General features: G+C 40.0%; 2 protein-coding genes across 5 annotated transcripts; both read right to left on the reverse strand.

Annotated features, from left to right (window-relative positions):
- Positions 1–1,104: 1,104 nt before the first annotated feature.
- On the reverse strand, positions 1,105–5,617 carry LOC140996270 (natterin-3-like). 4 transcript variants are annotated; one of them, XM_073466617.1, is made up of 4 exons: positions 5,545–5,617; positions 3,064–3,173; positions 2,558–2,648; positions 1,105–2,392 (listed from the first exon to the last, which is right to left on the reverse strand). In XM_073466617.1, exons 2-4 carry the CDS (start codon positions 3,076–3,078, stop codon positions 1,317–1,319), a joined length of 1,182 nt encoding a protein of 393 aa, XP_073322718.1. In that variant the 5' UTR covers positions 3,079–3,173; positions 5,545–5,617; the 3' UTR covers positions 1,105–1,316. The 4 variants fall into 4 exon arrangements, with proteins under 4 accessions (XP_073322718.1, XP_073322717.1, XP_073322716.1 ...); XM_073466616.1 differs by lacking the exon at positions 5,545–5,617 and adding an exon at positions 3,319–3,446; XM_073466615.1 differs by lacking the exon at positions 5,545–5,617 and adding an exon at positions 3,248–3,446 and having other exon boundaries at positions 3,064–3,140.
- A 3,616-nt stretch (positions 5,618–9,233) lies between these two features.
- On the reverse strand, positions 9,234–12,923 carry LOC140995628 (natterin-3-like). The gene is made up of 3 exons (XM_073465708.1): positions 12,918–12,923; positions 10,756–10,846; positions 9,234–10,491 (listed from the first exon to the last, which is right to left on the reverse strand). The coding sequence occupies exons 1-3, from the start codon at positions 12,921–12,923 to the stop codon at positions 9,425–9,427; spliced, it is 1,164 nt and encodes a 387-aa protein (XP_073321809.1). The 3' UTR covers positions 9,234–9,424.
- Positions 12,924–15,685: the final 2,762 nt, after the last annotated feature.

A 15,685-nucleotide genomic window follows, 5' to 3' on the forward strand; every position in this document is an offset into this window, starting at 1 on the left:
TGATTGATTTATTAATTGATGTTATTTTTGGTCTTCAAATTAAAATAATGATAAAAACAAATGGGAGACAAAGAAATTCTTTAAATATAAGTGAATACAATGAATCCAACATGTATGTCCAAAACCACGTTGTCAACCTTCATTTCTCTGTCAGTCTGTTGCTGCCCTCTGCTGCCTGTAAATGTAAACAGTGTCCTGATCACAACATTTCCACCGAATAGGAAATGGTGGCCAAGCAACAAGTTCCTTTACACCACTAAGGTTACAATGTGGTGACTCTAACGGCTGTTTGTGTTTAGACTGCCACTATCACTACCACTTGAATATCATGGAAGCTTAACACCCTCCAGTTTGATATTCTTGAAAGGATGGTTTTCATTCGACCTTCCTTGGAGAGGTGATGAGTATTCTTACAAGAGCTACCATGCGCACATCTGTATTTAAGTACTGAGAACAGCTGGTCTGTCAAAGATAAGTCCGGTGGACAAAAGTTGGGACATTTGTGCTTTCATCATGGTGCTCACTAAATTGAATCTGACTACTTGTGGATGTGTTTTTAATATTTTGAATTTTTTGACACCAATATCCTTCAATGCAACGCACAAAAGAATTGGAGGAGCTGCTCGCAACTGAAACAAATAAAACTAATGGTGGTTAATGCTGAAACAACTCCAGACTCACCACAGAAAACAGCATTTAGCTGTTTAAGATAGTAAAACTTTTCTAAACCCAACTTACAAAGTGCGTACAATAACAACAATATGGATTAAAAAATAAAACAATTTTTTAAAAATAATGTACAAAAAAAAAACATTATTTTCTACGTATCAGAGGTTAAACTACTGGTCATAAGTCGCCCTCTACTTGTATTCTTCATGTATGTGCGCTGGAGGTTTTATGTTTCTGCATCACATTTGTGTTGATTGCATACTGGACCATGATTGACTTCCAAAGAAGTTGTGATGTCACAAAACCACAGTCATACATGCTTTTAAACAAAGATTTGAGGTGAGCTGAAACTTCTCTCCCTCTTCAAAAGGTGAAACATCCTTCTAGTGTCAAACTGCAAAATGAAACCAAGTGAGTAACAGAAGAATTTTGAGACGTCAGGTGATTTTATTTAACAAAACAATTCATTAAGGCACAAATCTTTTAAACATCATAATGTTGTTTTCTACTGATTATATTACATTCATTCGTTGGCTTCAAGTGTAAATTATATGGAATCACAGGAACCAGAGCTACATACCATCCCCCCAAAAAGCATCAGATATAGAAATGCATTGTGTGACACATTATGTGTGGCTTTTGGCATTTCATGTGCAAGGCTTGGTGTTGTTGAGAAACTCACATCGGTCCATCACAGCCTGGACCTCTGCCGTCTGAACGCTGTCATACGTTCCTGTGATAGACGTCGTGTGGATCTCCCCGTTACCGTAGGTGCGGCTGAAGAGTGCTGTGAACGGGATGTTAATTTTGTACCTAAGGCGCTTCATAGTAGCAGTGCAGGAGTGGTTTGGCGGGGCTGTGATCTCCACAGTAACAGTGTCGGTGGTAGTCTCTGTCACAGTCTTCCCCTTACAGTACTGGAAACCCACCTCGGTGCTGAACGTGACACCGTCCTCGGTGATGAGAGGGATGCCAGCTTCAAAGCTCGTACTAACACCTACTTTGATAGAAAAGTTAATGTCCCAGCTTCGCTGCGCCTCATATGTCTTTGTGAGGGTATCTGTTTTAGCCACTGGGCTGCAATCATTGTTGCTGATGACCGTTTTACACATGATCTCTGGAGGATACTGAAAGGTTTTAGACTCATCAGTGATATATTTGACATCGTAGATCTTCTGGCTAACTATATTCTCACTGATGGTCAGGACCTGGTAGTCCCTATACCAATATTCAGAACCTTCCCAAGGCAGGTAAAAGCCCTTATCCTGAGTAGACACCTCCCCAAGTCCGTATGTGTTCTTCCCTACATATATGTCCTCCCCAGGGCAGGTTCGGACTGAATTCTGGGGAACTGAACCGTGTGAACTGTCCTTCCACTCCGGGATCTCAAAGTTGTCTTTGTTTACCAGGATCTCAAATGGGGAACCAAGATGTTCTTTTTTTGTTTTGGCATAGTGACAATAAGGACCCATACTAGGGTTATAAAAGCCAGCATAACACTGGTATTTGCAGACATAATCAGTACGACCAACATAATCATTGTAAATTGAAACAGCATCGTTAGGGAGAGAGTTGTTCCAGTTGTTCCAGGTCACCCACTCCAGGTTTGAGCCATCGTTAGATACAGTGGTAGAAGACTGAACCTGCCTCCTCTGCCTCGACTTCGCAACAGTCAGAAGAGGTCGATCTGCGAGCATCGATCTGTCGGCGGTCATCTCAGAGACTAAAGAAATGGGGAAAGGTTCAGACAAGGAGAATGTTTGCATTAGTACAATAGAAAGGGCAAAAACAGAGAGAAAACATTGTGTCTTTCAGAGGGATAGGCATCATTTTATGATCAGCATACCCCTCAACGTTTTCCCAAAGTCATAATGTCATTTGTTTTTACCATTTCTCTGCTCTGTGTTGTCTCTGAGGTCCAGAGGCATGGCTGAGGACAGAGCCAGCAGGGCCAGCAGCAACAACACTGACAGCTTCATCTGGAGATAAAACACAGAACAACATCTCTGTTCAGTACTCACTTTGTGAAGACTCTGTAGTCTGGGCTGTCTGCACATGGTACATTTGTTTTTGAAGATTAAGGAAATTAATCATAAAAGATTTCGGAAATACAGAATTTGATGGAGACTAAAAATTTGAATCACAATTACTGTATGATAATATTATCAAATTATTTTTTATCATTATTCATATACTAAAAATATGATAACAAGTGTTCTTCTTTATTTCAAGGTACCGGAAATAAGTCAGAATAAACCGAGAACTAAAGTCCAAATATTTTCTGAAACTGAGTCATAATTTAATTTTAAATGATGCAAATTTACAATTAAGGTTTCCACTACAATAAAAAAACACTTGAGCTGAAAAGATGAAACGCACTGAAAAAGTACTCACCATCCCAGTGTCCATCAACTGATGCACCTCCAGTCCCCTTCAGGCTTTTATACTGTAGCTGCTTCATGACCCAGTCACTGAACAAACACCGTACATACTTTCACTTTGACCTGAGGGGTAAACAGTAACCACACCAATGATACCCACAAGATAACGAGTTCAATCTGAAAAAAGTAACACTCACCAGATACGTTCTTTCTTTCTTTGCCCCCTCTCTTGTCTGTACATCCATCAAGTATAAAAGGCTAACGTTACCTTTTCCCTCCATTCAGCAGACAAATAACAGAGTTAGGTGTTGTACATTACAATAGGAGTTGCTCGTGTAACAGGGTAGACCTGTATCATTCACACTGTTCTTAAGCTTCACAGTATTGGGCACAGAGGGTGAGTGGTTTGTTTGCGTGTGTGGTAGAGGATCTCACTTTTGCTGTGAGCCAGTGTGTTAATTGAGGGCAGGTGTGTTTGATTACCTCCACCAAAATGTCTGTTTAGGCCCACATGCAGGACACTGCCTCTCTCATTCATTCTGTGTCCTGTGTGCAGGCCAGGGTCCGCTCCAGACGCTGCAGTCTAAAGACAGAGTTGGGCTTCCTGAGGCTGAAGGTGCTGCCAGCCTAGTCTACTCGATGGGTTAAAAGACAGCCATCAGGTCAGGGACTGAAGTGGGACCAATCTAGGAAGCAACCAACCTGCAGCGTGGCTGACCTTGGCCTCTGACACTTTTCCTCTTGCAAATCCTGGACTCTGATCCTTTTAGATTCTCCCTTAGGTTTTAGTATATATTATGATTTACAAATAAAGTAAGCTTTTAAACTTTCATTGTGGTGTAGTCTTTTGCCTACTACGTAGACTGGTTGGTTGGATCTAGAATCTGTTTTAACCAGCGTTGTTGGCAGGGTTTGACCACCAGAATCTGTAGTGGGCAAAAGCAACATGCTTGATCAGACTCAACCACAGCCTGGCTTAAATAGGGAAATCCCAGCTCCTAGTGCAGCATTAAGACCAATGGGTACGTTCCCTATGCTCAATATGGCTACAACTAAATTTAAAGGGAGAGATTCAGATGTTAGTCTAGGGGAATGGAAAAGTAATCTTGAGACAACAATTGTTTTGCAAGGGGTTCCAGCAGAATTCAAGGCTGAATTGACCCTCTGCTGTTTAGAAGGCAAAGCCAAGAGGGAGATTTTAATTTTACCACAAGAGAAGCGCAACACAGCTGAGTTAATTTTTAGTGAATTAGAAAAGTTATATGGGGATAGAACCAGTGCCTCTGTCCTGCGCTCTCAGTTCTTTAATGCATGTCAAGAACCTCAGGAAGATATCAGCTCTTTTGCACTAAGACTACAAGAACAATTGGTCAGATTAAAGAGGAAGGATTCAAGAGGCCTTAATGAGGACCATATTCTGCTCAGGGATCACCTGGTTGAAGGACTAAGAGATGCGGCCATTAGGGGCGAGTTTAGAACAAAGGTCTTATTAAATGACAATTTGACATTCGAGGCGGTTAAAGCAGAGCTTAACGTAAGGGAATACGCTTATGGGGAAACAGTTGAGCAAGCCCAGTGCTTTGCTACTAGAGGGGAGAGATACTCTAACAGATGCAATGTCAAAGACCTGGAACAGATTTAATCAGAGTTACAGGAGGAAATGACTAAACAAATGACGACACAGTTCAACAAATGATCTCAGTCCTTGATTAAGGAAATTCAATCAGAACTACACCAGACTACTCCAAAAAATTTGGATTGGAACCAGCATAACCAGTATAGACCCATGGTAAAGGGGGATAGTAGGCCTCGAACCAATTCAAACAGATATGACGGACAGGGTAGCCCCATTTGTAACACTTGCTCCCAGCCAGGCCATATAGCTTGGTTTTGTAGAAATAGGGCTAGGTCAGCATCTTGAAACTGAAAGACACCACTGTGGCGGCCCAGGCGGTGGTTTGTTTCAATGACAATGGGCCACAAACTGAAGATATGGGCAAATTGATTGGAAGAGTCCCTAAAGTTGATGTATTCCTCGACAATGTCCCTATTCAGTGTATTCTGGATACTGGATCAGATGTGTCACTGATGAGAAACAGCCATTTTCTGAAACACTTTGGTAGTAATGGCATGATGTTAAAGGACGCCAGTAGTTGGCTGGCACTCGAGGCTGCAAATGGACTGGACATTCCATACTTGGGCTATGTTCTACTGCATGTCAAGGTGGGACAAGTTGAACTCCCTGAATGTGGGCTTTTGGTGACTAAAGACCACTGTCTGACTGACTCTGAAGAGATTCTAGGTATGAACATTATTTCACGCTGTTATGAGGAGGTGGATCGGGGAAAGTCGTTAACCTGACTCTCCACTAACAAGTCTCAACAGAGAGCCTGGGCCATGGCTTTCCAAATTTGTGCCAGAGAGGCACGGTTTGCTGCAGCAGATGGGTCCATTGGGTATGTATGCACTATAAACCGCCATCCCATACAGATACCTGCTCAGAGTGAGACGTTGGTGTAGGGCCGTACCAAGTCAGGAGTTAACGGCAAGGATTATCAACATCTGGTGGAACCTCTGGAGGTGGGTGAATTCTTAATTGCTCGAACTTTATCCACAGTCCATGGGGGAAGGGTCTTGCATTAAAGATGAGATAACTGAACAACTGACAAAAAGACACAGGATCAAAATGTAGAAAATATATTTTTTTGTTTCATATAGGGTGAACAGTAACCACACCCGTGATACCCACAAGATAACGAGTTCAATCTGAACAAAGTAACACTCACCAGATACTTTCTTTCTTTGCCCCCTTTCGACTCTGTACATCCATCAAGTATAAAAGGCTAACGTTACCTTTTCCCTCCATTCAGCAGACAAATAACAGAGTTAGGTATTGTACATTACAATAGGAGTTGCTCGTGTAACAGGGTAGACCTGTATCATTCACACTGTTCTTAAGCTTCACAGTATTGGGCACTGAGGGGGAGTGGTTTGTTTGCGTGTGTGGTAGAGGATCTCACTTTTCCTGTGAGCCAGTGTGTTAATTGAGGGCAGGTGTGTTTGATTACCTCCACCAAAAAGTCTATTTAGGCCCACATGCAGGAGACACTGCCTCTCTCATTCATTCTGTGTCCTGTGTGCAGGCCAGGGTCCGCTCCAGACGCTGCAGTCTAAAGACAGAGTTGGGCTTCCTGAGGCTGAAGGTGCTGCCAGCCTAGTCCCCTCGATGGGTTAAAAGACAGCCATCAGGTCAGGGACTGAAGTGGTGCCAATCTAGGAAGCAACCAACCTGCAGCGCGGCTGACCTTGGCCCCTGACACTTTTCCTCTTGCAAATCCTGGACTCTGATCCTTTTAGATTCTCCCTTAGGTTTTAGTATATATTATGATTTACAAATAAAGTAAGCTTTTAAACTTTCATTGTGGCGTAGCCTTTTGCCTACTGCATAGACTGGTTGGTTGGATCTAGAATCTGTTATACTCGTCAATCCAAAACACCGGCCTCTCTCCCTCCACACCGGTCTTTTAGTCCAGTTATCTGCACAGACAGCCATATTATTTGTCTGACATTAGCATAAAAAAATCTCCACATAATAATAAAGTTCAGTGACTGGAATTAGCTTTAGCTGAGTTGAAGCCAAGGTGACAGCTTGCGGCTAGCTCTCTCAAAGCAGCTACACCCCAATTATGTGCAACTTTATGCCTTAATATAATGTAAATGAGTGAGTTATATAAAGATCCACCCCCTGTACAGTTGTCATGAAGGGATACATCTGCTACAGAAACCAAAACAATTTTTGGACCAGGAACATGTTTATTTCTGCTGTAAAGTTTTAGGGCATTTTAACATCGACTCTTCTGAGGATTGACTCGCTGTTTTCCTCCAGTGGCCATTTGAGGAACTGCAGGTTTTGGTGCAGTTCAGAGCTGCAATAAAAACACTGCAAAGGCTAATTTTAAGTGAATTTTTGGCTCCATACTTTTGTTATGAGGCATTTTGTGGGAAACATAAACTTGCGAAACATGGGTGCTGAAAATAGAGATGCTGAAGCCTCCTCAGCACCTGTAGTTCAGTTGAAAAACTGATCCCGAATCAAGGTGTGACACAAAGAGCCAAATCTTTGACAAAATGGGTCATTGTATTTGCTGAGTACATGTCGAAATAATGCTAAAAATGTGCATTGGAGAAGATTTGGAGAAAGTTCCCTGCTAGCTCCAGCTGGTTTTGCTCATCTGTGTGGAATGAGCTTTTAGGGATCCTAGTTTATCATTAATGGATATTAAGTTAAAAGACTTCCTTGATGATGTGCGTTTCCTCATGGGAAAATCCCCAGTGAGGATGTTGTATTGGTGGAGATGAATACTCTACAACGTAATTTGTTCCCTGACCTTGTCTTAATGTTATTGCAGCATCAAAATCCGTTCTAAAACTCACAGGGGAACGGAGATTTATCACAAAATGCACATTAAACATTAATGGACAAGAAGGAAACTTGCGGTTACCTATTGTTGCCTTATTTCTCTGTGGTCTTTAATAGGTTAACCATCCCCAAGGCCGTAGGTTTGACCTTAACATTGGCAGTGACACCAAAACCCATCTCCACATCTGATGTTAGCCTTGAATCGCCCTCCCTTTCAGCCAATCAGATGCTAGCATAGGATACCTAAATTGGCTGTCTATGAGATATCAGATTTATATAATATGATTGATTTCACTCCAAAGAAAAAGTGAAGTCATGCTAAAACAATGTTGGGGACATGTCTCTGTTGTCCACGTGCAAACTACAACCATGGCCATACGTAGACTTTATTCTATCCGGCCTTATCATATAGAAGGGCAACTTATTTTCTGTTATGGTTCTTTGAAGTCTACTAAAAGAAGTCCCCTTGTTTGTCAAGTCCATCAATATTTTACTAGCCGTAAATAACGTAATGTAAAGAACATTGAACTTTGAACTAATATTCAAAGGAAATGTGTTTTAGTCCTGGTCCTGGTGGCGACCTGTCTTGCTCCAACACACTTGATTCAAATTAATTGGCTTTGTTATCAGACTTCAACAAAGCCCAGCAACGAGCTTTCAAGTACATCAGTATTTCACTGGTTTTATGTGTTCTGTTGCTTTACTGGTCACTGAAATGTTGGCTTATGGTCAATTAAAAAAAAAAATTATGTAATGCTTAATTATTATTACAAAAAAAAACCCTTCCCACCCAAATGATACGGTGAATCAAATACAAACTGCCAGTCCGGATGAGTGAGCATATCGTCTAGCACTTTGTTTGAAACTTTTACACGGTCCAGTACCTTGCTGTAGCCCTCGAGCAATTGCCAACAGACTGCCACTATCACTACCACTTGAATATCAATCTGGAAGCTTAACACCCTCCAGTTTGATAGTCTTGAAAGGATGGTTTCATTCGACCTTCCTTGGAGAGGTGATGAGTATTCTTATAAGAGCTACCATGTGCACATCTGTATTTAAGTACTGAGAACAGCTGGTCTGTCAAAGATAAGTCCGGTGGACAAAAGTTGGGACATTTGTGCTTCCATCATGGTGTTCACTAAATTGAATCTGACTACTTATGGATGTGTTTTTAATATTTTGAATTTTTTGACACCAATATCCTTCAATGCAATGCACAAAAGAATTGGAGGAGCTGCTTGCAAGTGAAACAAATAAAACTAATGGTGGTTAATGCTGAAACAACTCCAGACTCACCACAGAAAACAGCATTTAGCTGTTTAAGTTAGTAAAACTTTTCTAAACCCAACTTACAAAGTGCGTACAATAACAACAATATGGATTCAAAAATAAAACCATTTTTTAAAAATAATGTACAAAAAGAAACATTATTTTCTACATTTCAGAGGTTAAACTACTGGTCATAAGTCGCTTTCTACTTGTATTCTTCATGTATGTGCGCTGGAGGTTTTATGTTTCTGCATCACATTTGTGTTGATTGCATACTGGACCATGATTGACTTCCAAAGAAGTTGTGATGTCACAAAACCACAGTCATACATGCTTTTAAACAAAGATTTGAGGTGAGCTGAAACTTCTCTCCCTCTTCAAAAGGTGAAACATCCTTCTAGTGTCAAACTGCACAATGAAACCAAGTGAGTAACAGAAGAATTTTGAGACGTCAGGTGATTTTATTTAATAAAACAATTCATTAAGGCACACATTTTTAAAATATGTTGTATTTTATACTAATTATATTACATTCATTCATTGGCTTCGATCCAAAGTGTCTTCAATAAAGGCATTTAAATTACATTGGAATCACAGGAACAAGAGCTACATACCAACCCACCAAAAAAGCATCAGATATAGAGATGCATTGTGCGACACATTATGTGGGGTTTTTGACATTTCATGTGCAAGGCTTGGTGTTGTTGAGAAACTCACATCGGTCCATTACAGCCTGGACCTCTGCCGTCTGAACGCTGTCATACGTTCCTGTGATAGACGTCGTGTGGATCTCCCCGTTACCGTAGGTGCGGCTGAAAAGTGCTGTGAATGGGATGTTAATTTTGTACCTAAGGCGCTTCATAGTAGCAGTGCAGGAGTGGTTTGGCGGGGCTGTGATCTCCACAGAAACAGTGTCGGTGGTAGTCTCTGTCAAGGTCTTCCCCTGAGAGTACTGGAAACCCACCTCAGTGCTGAACGTGACACCGTCCTCGGTGATGAGAGGGATGCCAGCTTCAAAGCTCGTACTAACACCTACTTCGATAGAAAAGTTAATGTCCCACCTTCGCTGCGCCTCATATGTCTTTGTGAGGGTATCTGTTTTAGCCACTGGGCTGCATTCATTGTTGCTGATGACTGTTTTACGCATGATCTCTGGAGGATACTGAAAGGTTTTAGACTCATCAGTGATGTACTTGACATCGTAGATCTTCTGGCTAACTATATTCTCATTGATGGTCAGGACCTGGTAGTCCCTATACCAATATTCAGAGCCTTTCCAAGGTAGGTAAAAGCACTTATCCTGAGTAGACACCTCCCCAAGTCCGTATTTGTTCTTCCCTACATATATGTCCTCCCCAGGGCAGGTTCGGACTGAATTCTGGGGAACTGAACCGTGTGAACTGTCCTTCCACTCCAGGATCTCAAAGTTGTCTTTGTTTACCAGGATCTCAAATGGAGAACCAAGATATTCTTTTTTTGGTTTGGCATAGTGACAATAAGGACCCATACTAGGATTATAAAAGCCAGCATCACACTTGTATTTACAGACATAATCAATACGATGAACATATCCATTGTAAATTGAAACAGCATAGTCAGGGAGAGAGTTGTTCCAGGTCACCCACTCCAGGTTAGAGCTATTGTGAGACACAGTGGTAGAAGACTGAACCTGCCTCCTCTGCCTCGACTTTGCAACAGTCAGAAGAGGTCGATCTGCGAGCATCAATCTGTCGACGATCATCTCAGAGACTAAAGAAATGGGGAAAGGTTCAGACAAGGAGAATGTTTGCATTAGTACGAGAAATTATTGGATGGATAAACACATTCATAGTTCCAAGAGGCTGAATCTTAATGAGGTTGCAATAAAGGTTGCATTAAAGATGAGATAACTAAACAACTGACAAATAGACAGGATCAAAATGTTTCACTGTGTCTTTTAGAGGGATAGGCATCATTTTATGATCAGCATACCCCTCAACGTTTTCCCAAAGTCATAATGTCATTTGTTTTTACCATTTCTCTGCTCTGTGTTGTCTCCGACGTCCAGAGGCGTGGCTGAGGACAGAGCCAGCAGGGCCAGCAGCAACAACACTGACAGCTTCATCTGGAGATAAAACACAGAACAACATCTCTGTTCAATACTCACTTTGTGAAGACTCTGTAGTCTGGGCTGTCTGCACATGGTACATTTGTTTTTGAAGATTAAGGAAATTAATCAAAAAGATTTCGGAAATACAAAATTTGATGGAGACTAAAAATTTGAATCACAATTACTGTTTGATAATATTATCAAATTATTTTTTATCATTATTCATATTATTTAAAAAATATAATAACAAGTGTTCTTCTTTATTTCAAGGTACCGGAAATGAGTCAGAATAAGCCAGAACTAAAGTCCAAATATTTTCTGAAACTGAGTCATAATTTAATTTTAAATGATGCAAATTCAGTTCAGTTCAGTTCAGTTCATTTTCTTGACCGCTTTATCCGTGAGGGTCGCGGAGATGTTACCGCTTTATCCCCCCCTTTCAGGGGGTTGCGGGGGTTACTGGGGCCAAATCCAGTTCTCATATGAGCGGAGGCAAATTTACAATTAAAGTTTCCACTTCATTAAAAAAAAACTTGAGCTGAAAACATAAAACGCAATGAAAAAGTACTCACCATCCCAGTGTCCATCAACTGATGTACCTCCAGTCCCCTTCAGGCTTTTATACTGTAGCTGCTTCATGACCCAGTCACTGAACAAACACCGTACATACTTTCACTTTGACCTGATGGGTAAACAGTAACCACACCCGTGGTTTATTTGCTCCAAACAGACAGAATATATTTTACATGAGCCACAAGATAACAAATTCAATCTGAAAAAAGTAACACTCACCAGATACTTTCTTTCTTTCTTTGCCCCCTCTCTTCTCTGTACATCCAACAAGTATAGAAGGCTAACGTTATGTTTTCCCTCCATTCAGCAGACAAATAACCAAGTTAGGTATTGTACATTACAATAGGAGTTGCTCGTCAATCCAAAACACCGGCCTCTGTCCCTCCACACCAGTCTTTTAGTCCAGTTACCTGCACAGACAGCCATATTATTTGTCTGATATTAGCATAAAAAACCCTCCATAAGGCATCAATACCACAAATACAACGGCTAGCTCTCTCAGAGCAGCTACACCCCTAATTATGTGCAACTTTATGCCTTAATATAATGTAAACGACCACCCCCTGTGCAGTTGTCATGAAGGGATACATTTGCTACAGAGACCAAAACTGTTTTTTGGACCAGGAACATGTTTATTTCTGCTGTAAAGTCGGGCATTTCAACATTGACTCTTCTGAGGATTGTCTTGCTTTTGGCCTCAAGTGGCTCAAGAGGTTGCCTCTTCATGTTTAGTTTATGACTGGTGGCTGAAGTGACTTTTTAAGAACTGAGTTCACAGCTGCAATACAAACACCATAATTCAAAAAGGCCAATTTTAAGTTGTGTACAATGTTGGGGACATGTTGACGTTGTCTCTGTTGTCCATACACAACCTGATCATGACCATACAAAGATTTTATTCTATCCGGCCTTATCATATGGAAGGAAAAGGGCAAATTATTTTCTGTTACGGTTCCCTGAAGTCTACTAAAAGAAGTCCCTTTGTGCCTTTTTGTCAAGTCCATCAATATTTTACTAGCTGTTTTTAAAGAAATTCTAACATCCAAGGAAATGTGTTTCAGTCCTGGTGGCAACCTGTCCTGCTCCAACACACCTGATTCAAATGAAAGGCTTGTTATCTTCAGCAAAGCTTGATAACGAGCTGAGAGTAGATACGTGTTTTTGATAAAGAAAATGCAAACATTGATGGCCGAACAGGAAACATGTTATATAATTTATTACTAATATAATTATAGCCATAATTTATTATGGCTATTGTCTGATACGTCCTTATTTCTCTGTCTGTCTTTAAAAAGTTAACCATCTCTAAACTTTATTTTGACTGATCTTATCAGGACAGCTTATTTTTCTGTGTTCCCTGTGGTCTTACTTAAAGGAATTATGCTTCTGTTTTTCAAGTACATCAGTATTTCACTGGTTTTATGTGCTCGGTTGCTTTACCGGTCACTGAAATGTTGGCTTATGGTCAATTGAATGTAATGCTTAATTATTATTACAAAAAAACCCTTCTCACCTGCATGTTCTCAAATGATAAGTTGAATCAAATACAAACTGTCAGTCCGGACGAGTGAGCATATCGTCTAGCACTTTGCTTGAAACTTTTACAAGGTCAAGTAACTCGCTGTCGCCCTCGAGCAACTGGCAGTGGATGATTCCTGGGTGACTACAGCTTGTGCTGGTTTACACAGGGCGACTGATGAAGAATGAAGAAGAATACTTGATGTAGCTCTTGCTCAACTGTATGGTCTTCTTAAGTTCTCTCTACACCTCAGCTTTTGCTGCTTCAAAAGCTGCGTTCCCCTCTGTTCTGCTGATACCAGCCTGTCAGTACTTCCCCTCCTTCGCCGAGTATAGCCTGGTCCTGCACTAGTCTTGCCTATTGGTGAAAAAATCCAGCTGGAAACCTGGAGAGAACAATAGTAGTTAGTGATTGTGCTGTGTGTTTAACACCGCCTTATCTTTCTCTTTTCTTTAATAGGTCAATAATTTACTGATTTTATTTTCCTGACTGTAAGTGATAAAGGGAAAAGGGAAACGTATTTCTCTCTCAAGGAAGGAGAGGCTTGTTTACATTTAGATATCATGTTATCATTTGAGAATTCATTTGATCATGATTTATGATCATGTTTTTCAGCCCCGGCCTGAAGGCTCCTCTTGTGGACAGCATGTGCCTGTTAGTCTGTGGCTTTCCTCTTGTCAAATGTATTTTTCAGGCCTTTCACACACCAGATTTACTTGTTTTATTATTCTCTCACAGGTTTTCTTATATGAACAGCTTTCAACTGATGGCCAATAAGCAACACAGCCGGAACAGTTCCTGGACATGATTTGGTCATTCAGAAACTTTTTTAGGGAGGTGTCTGTGGTGGAGGAAGTATTCAGATCATCTACTGAAGTAAAAGTACTAAAACGACATTGTAAAAATACTCTACTTCTTATACTAATACTTATTATTATTATTGTAATAATTTGATTGTTATTACTGATGCATAGAAGCAGGATCTGCTGTTTTTCGATGGCTGCTACTGAGCACAAAAGGGGAGTGTTGGCCCTTGACCAACTCCCTGTGTGAGTTACATGTGATATCCTGTTCGTTGAATAGGTTTAGAAATAGAAATCTTATTCACAAGGAATCGTCATTTTTGCCCTGAACTGTAATCTGTAACATAACTTTCTGCATTACTTCTGGATTATTACAAAACCCCACTCGACATGAATATGCTCAGTACAATAATACTATACACAGATATCCTTTTCCTGGATTTTGTTAGACAAATATTTAATAAAAATCTATTTAGAAACATGATTTGTAGTATATATGGCCAAGTATATTAAAAGAAGGAAGACGTTTGCCATCTACACAACATTTTAGAATACAGGTTGAGTTTTATTTTTCAGTATTTTCCCTTTAATCCCACTTTTCTGTAGTGAAAGACCACCACATATCTGTGTTTTATTTTATACAACTTGTTGACAGGCTAAACGACCTCTCAGTGATTTTATCTCATCTCATTGGACCAATCAGAGTTCAATGAGCTGAGTCAAAATGAAACTGATGCACCCTTATAAATTTGGAGTCAACAGGAGGTGGACAACATTAAGATGACAGTGATGGTGAGTACTTTTCGTTGTGTTTTTGTCTTAGTGTATTTTAAGAGTGCCAGCACTATATGCCTGCTCTTTTGTAAATAGATGATAAATAATGTAATATTTAAAAATGAATGTCAGTGGGAAAATTCCATCACAAGCCATTTTTAGAAAATACTTTAAGCTTAACAACTTATTGACTTCTACACCTCAAATCAAGGTCAACAGTTGTTGTGATCAGTTTTATTTCCTTACCCCAGACAGATAGTCTCGTTAAGATTGGTGTTTTCTAATCATGGCCCAAACTGATGAACAATTGAGCAGAAGTTTTTATTTTCACAAACAATGTTTTGGGTTTTCTCTGCAAATCCCAAGTTCTATTAAATCCCACTAATGAGACTTAGCCATAAAGACTGCATTCATATTTGTTATTATGAATTATATAATATATATTTTCATTTTGCAGCAAGAAAATATATTGCATGATTGTGCAGAGATTCCTTGTTGCTGATAATTCCTCACCAATGTTAGTTTTAGGATTTGATTTTAAACTTAAAAACTGAACTCACTGTTTTTTGTTCTGTGTTTCAACTCCAGATGAAGCTGTCAATGATGCTACTGCTTTCCCTGCTGGCTCTGACCTCAGCCAGTTCTCTTGATACTGTGAACAGCACAGAAGACATAAATGGTAATTATTAGTTATCAATTTCTCTTGTTGATCTGTCTTCAGTTGTCATTTATTTGTTTATTTGTAGTGCTCACTAACACAAATTGTGTCCGTGTCAATGTAAAAAGGGGCACACACAGAATAAAACAATATATCTTATAATGTAACCTCATCCAATGATACACAAGACTGTGCAGTACATATGGACTGATAAACAATGCTGCAGTAAAACACCTGGTAATTTGCCAGAATTCAAATTCAGGAAGTACAAGTGATAGGGAGAAAAAAATCTATCATAAACCACACAAGCAGAGGAATAACAGGACTGATTATGGCGTGGTGGTAAGTTCACAAGATAGCTGCAGAGATGACTGTTATATGCTCTGACAACTTTAAAAGTACTTCCTGCATACTGCCTTAAAGAGGTCATATAATGATTTTTGCTCTTTTGCCTATCCTTTATTCCTTTATCCTATATGTATATATAAATATATATATATATATGTATATATTTATATATATTGTAC

This window comes from Pagrus major, chromosome 5, assembly GCF_040436345.1.
Source record: "Pagrus major chromosome 5, Pma_NU_1.0".
NCBI classification, from domain to species: Eukaryota; Metazoa; Chordata; class Actinopteri; order Spariformes; family Sparidae; genus Pagrus; species Pagrus major.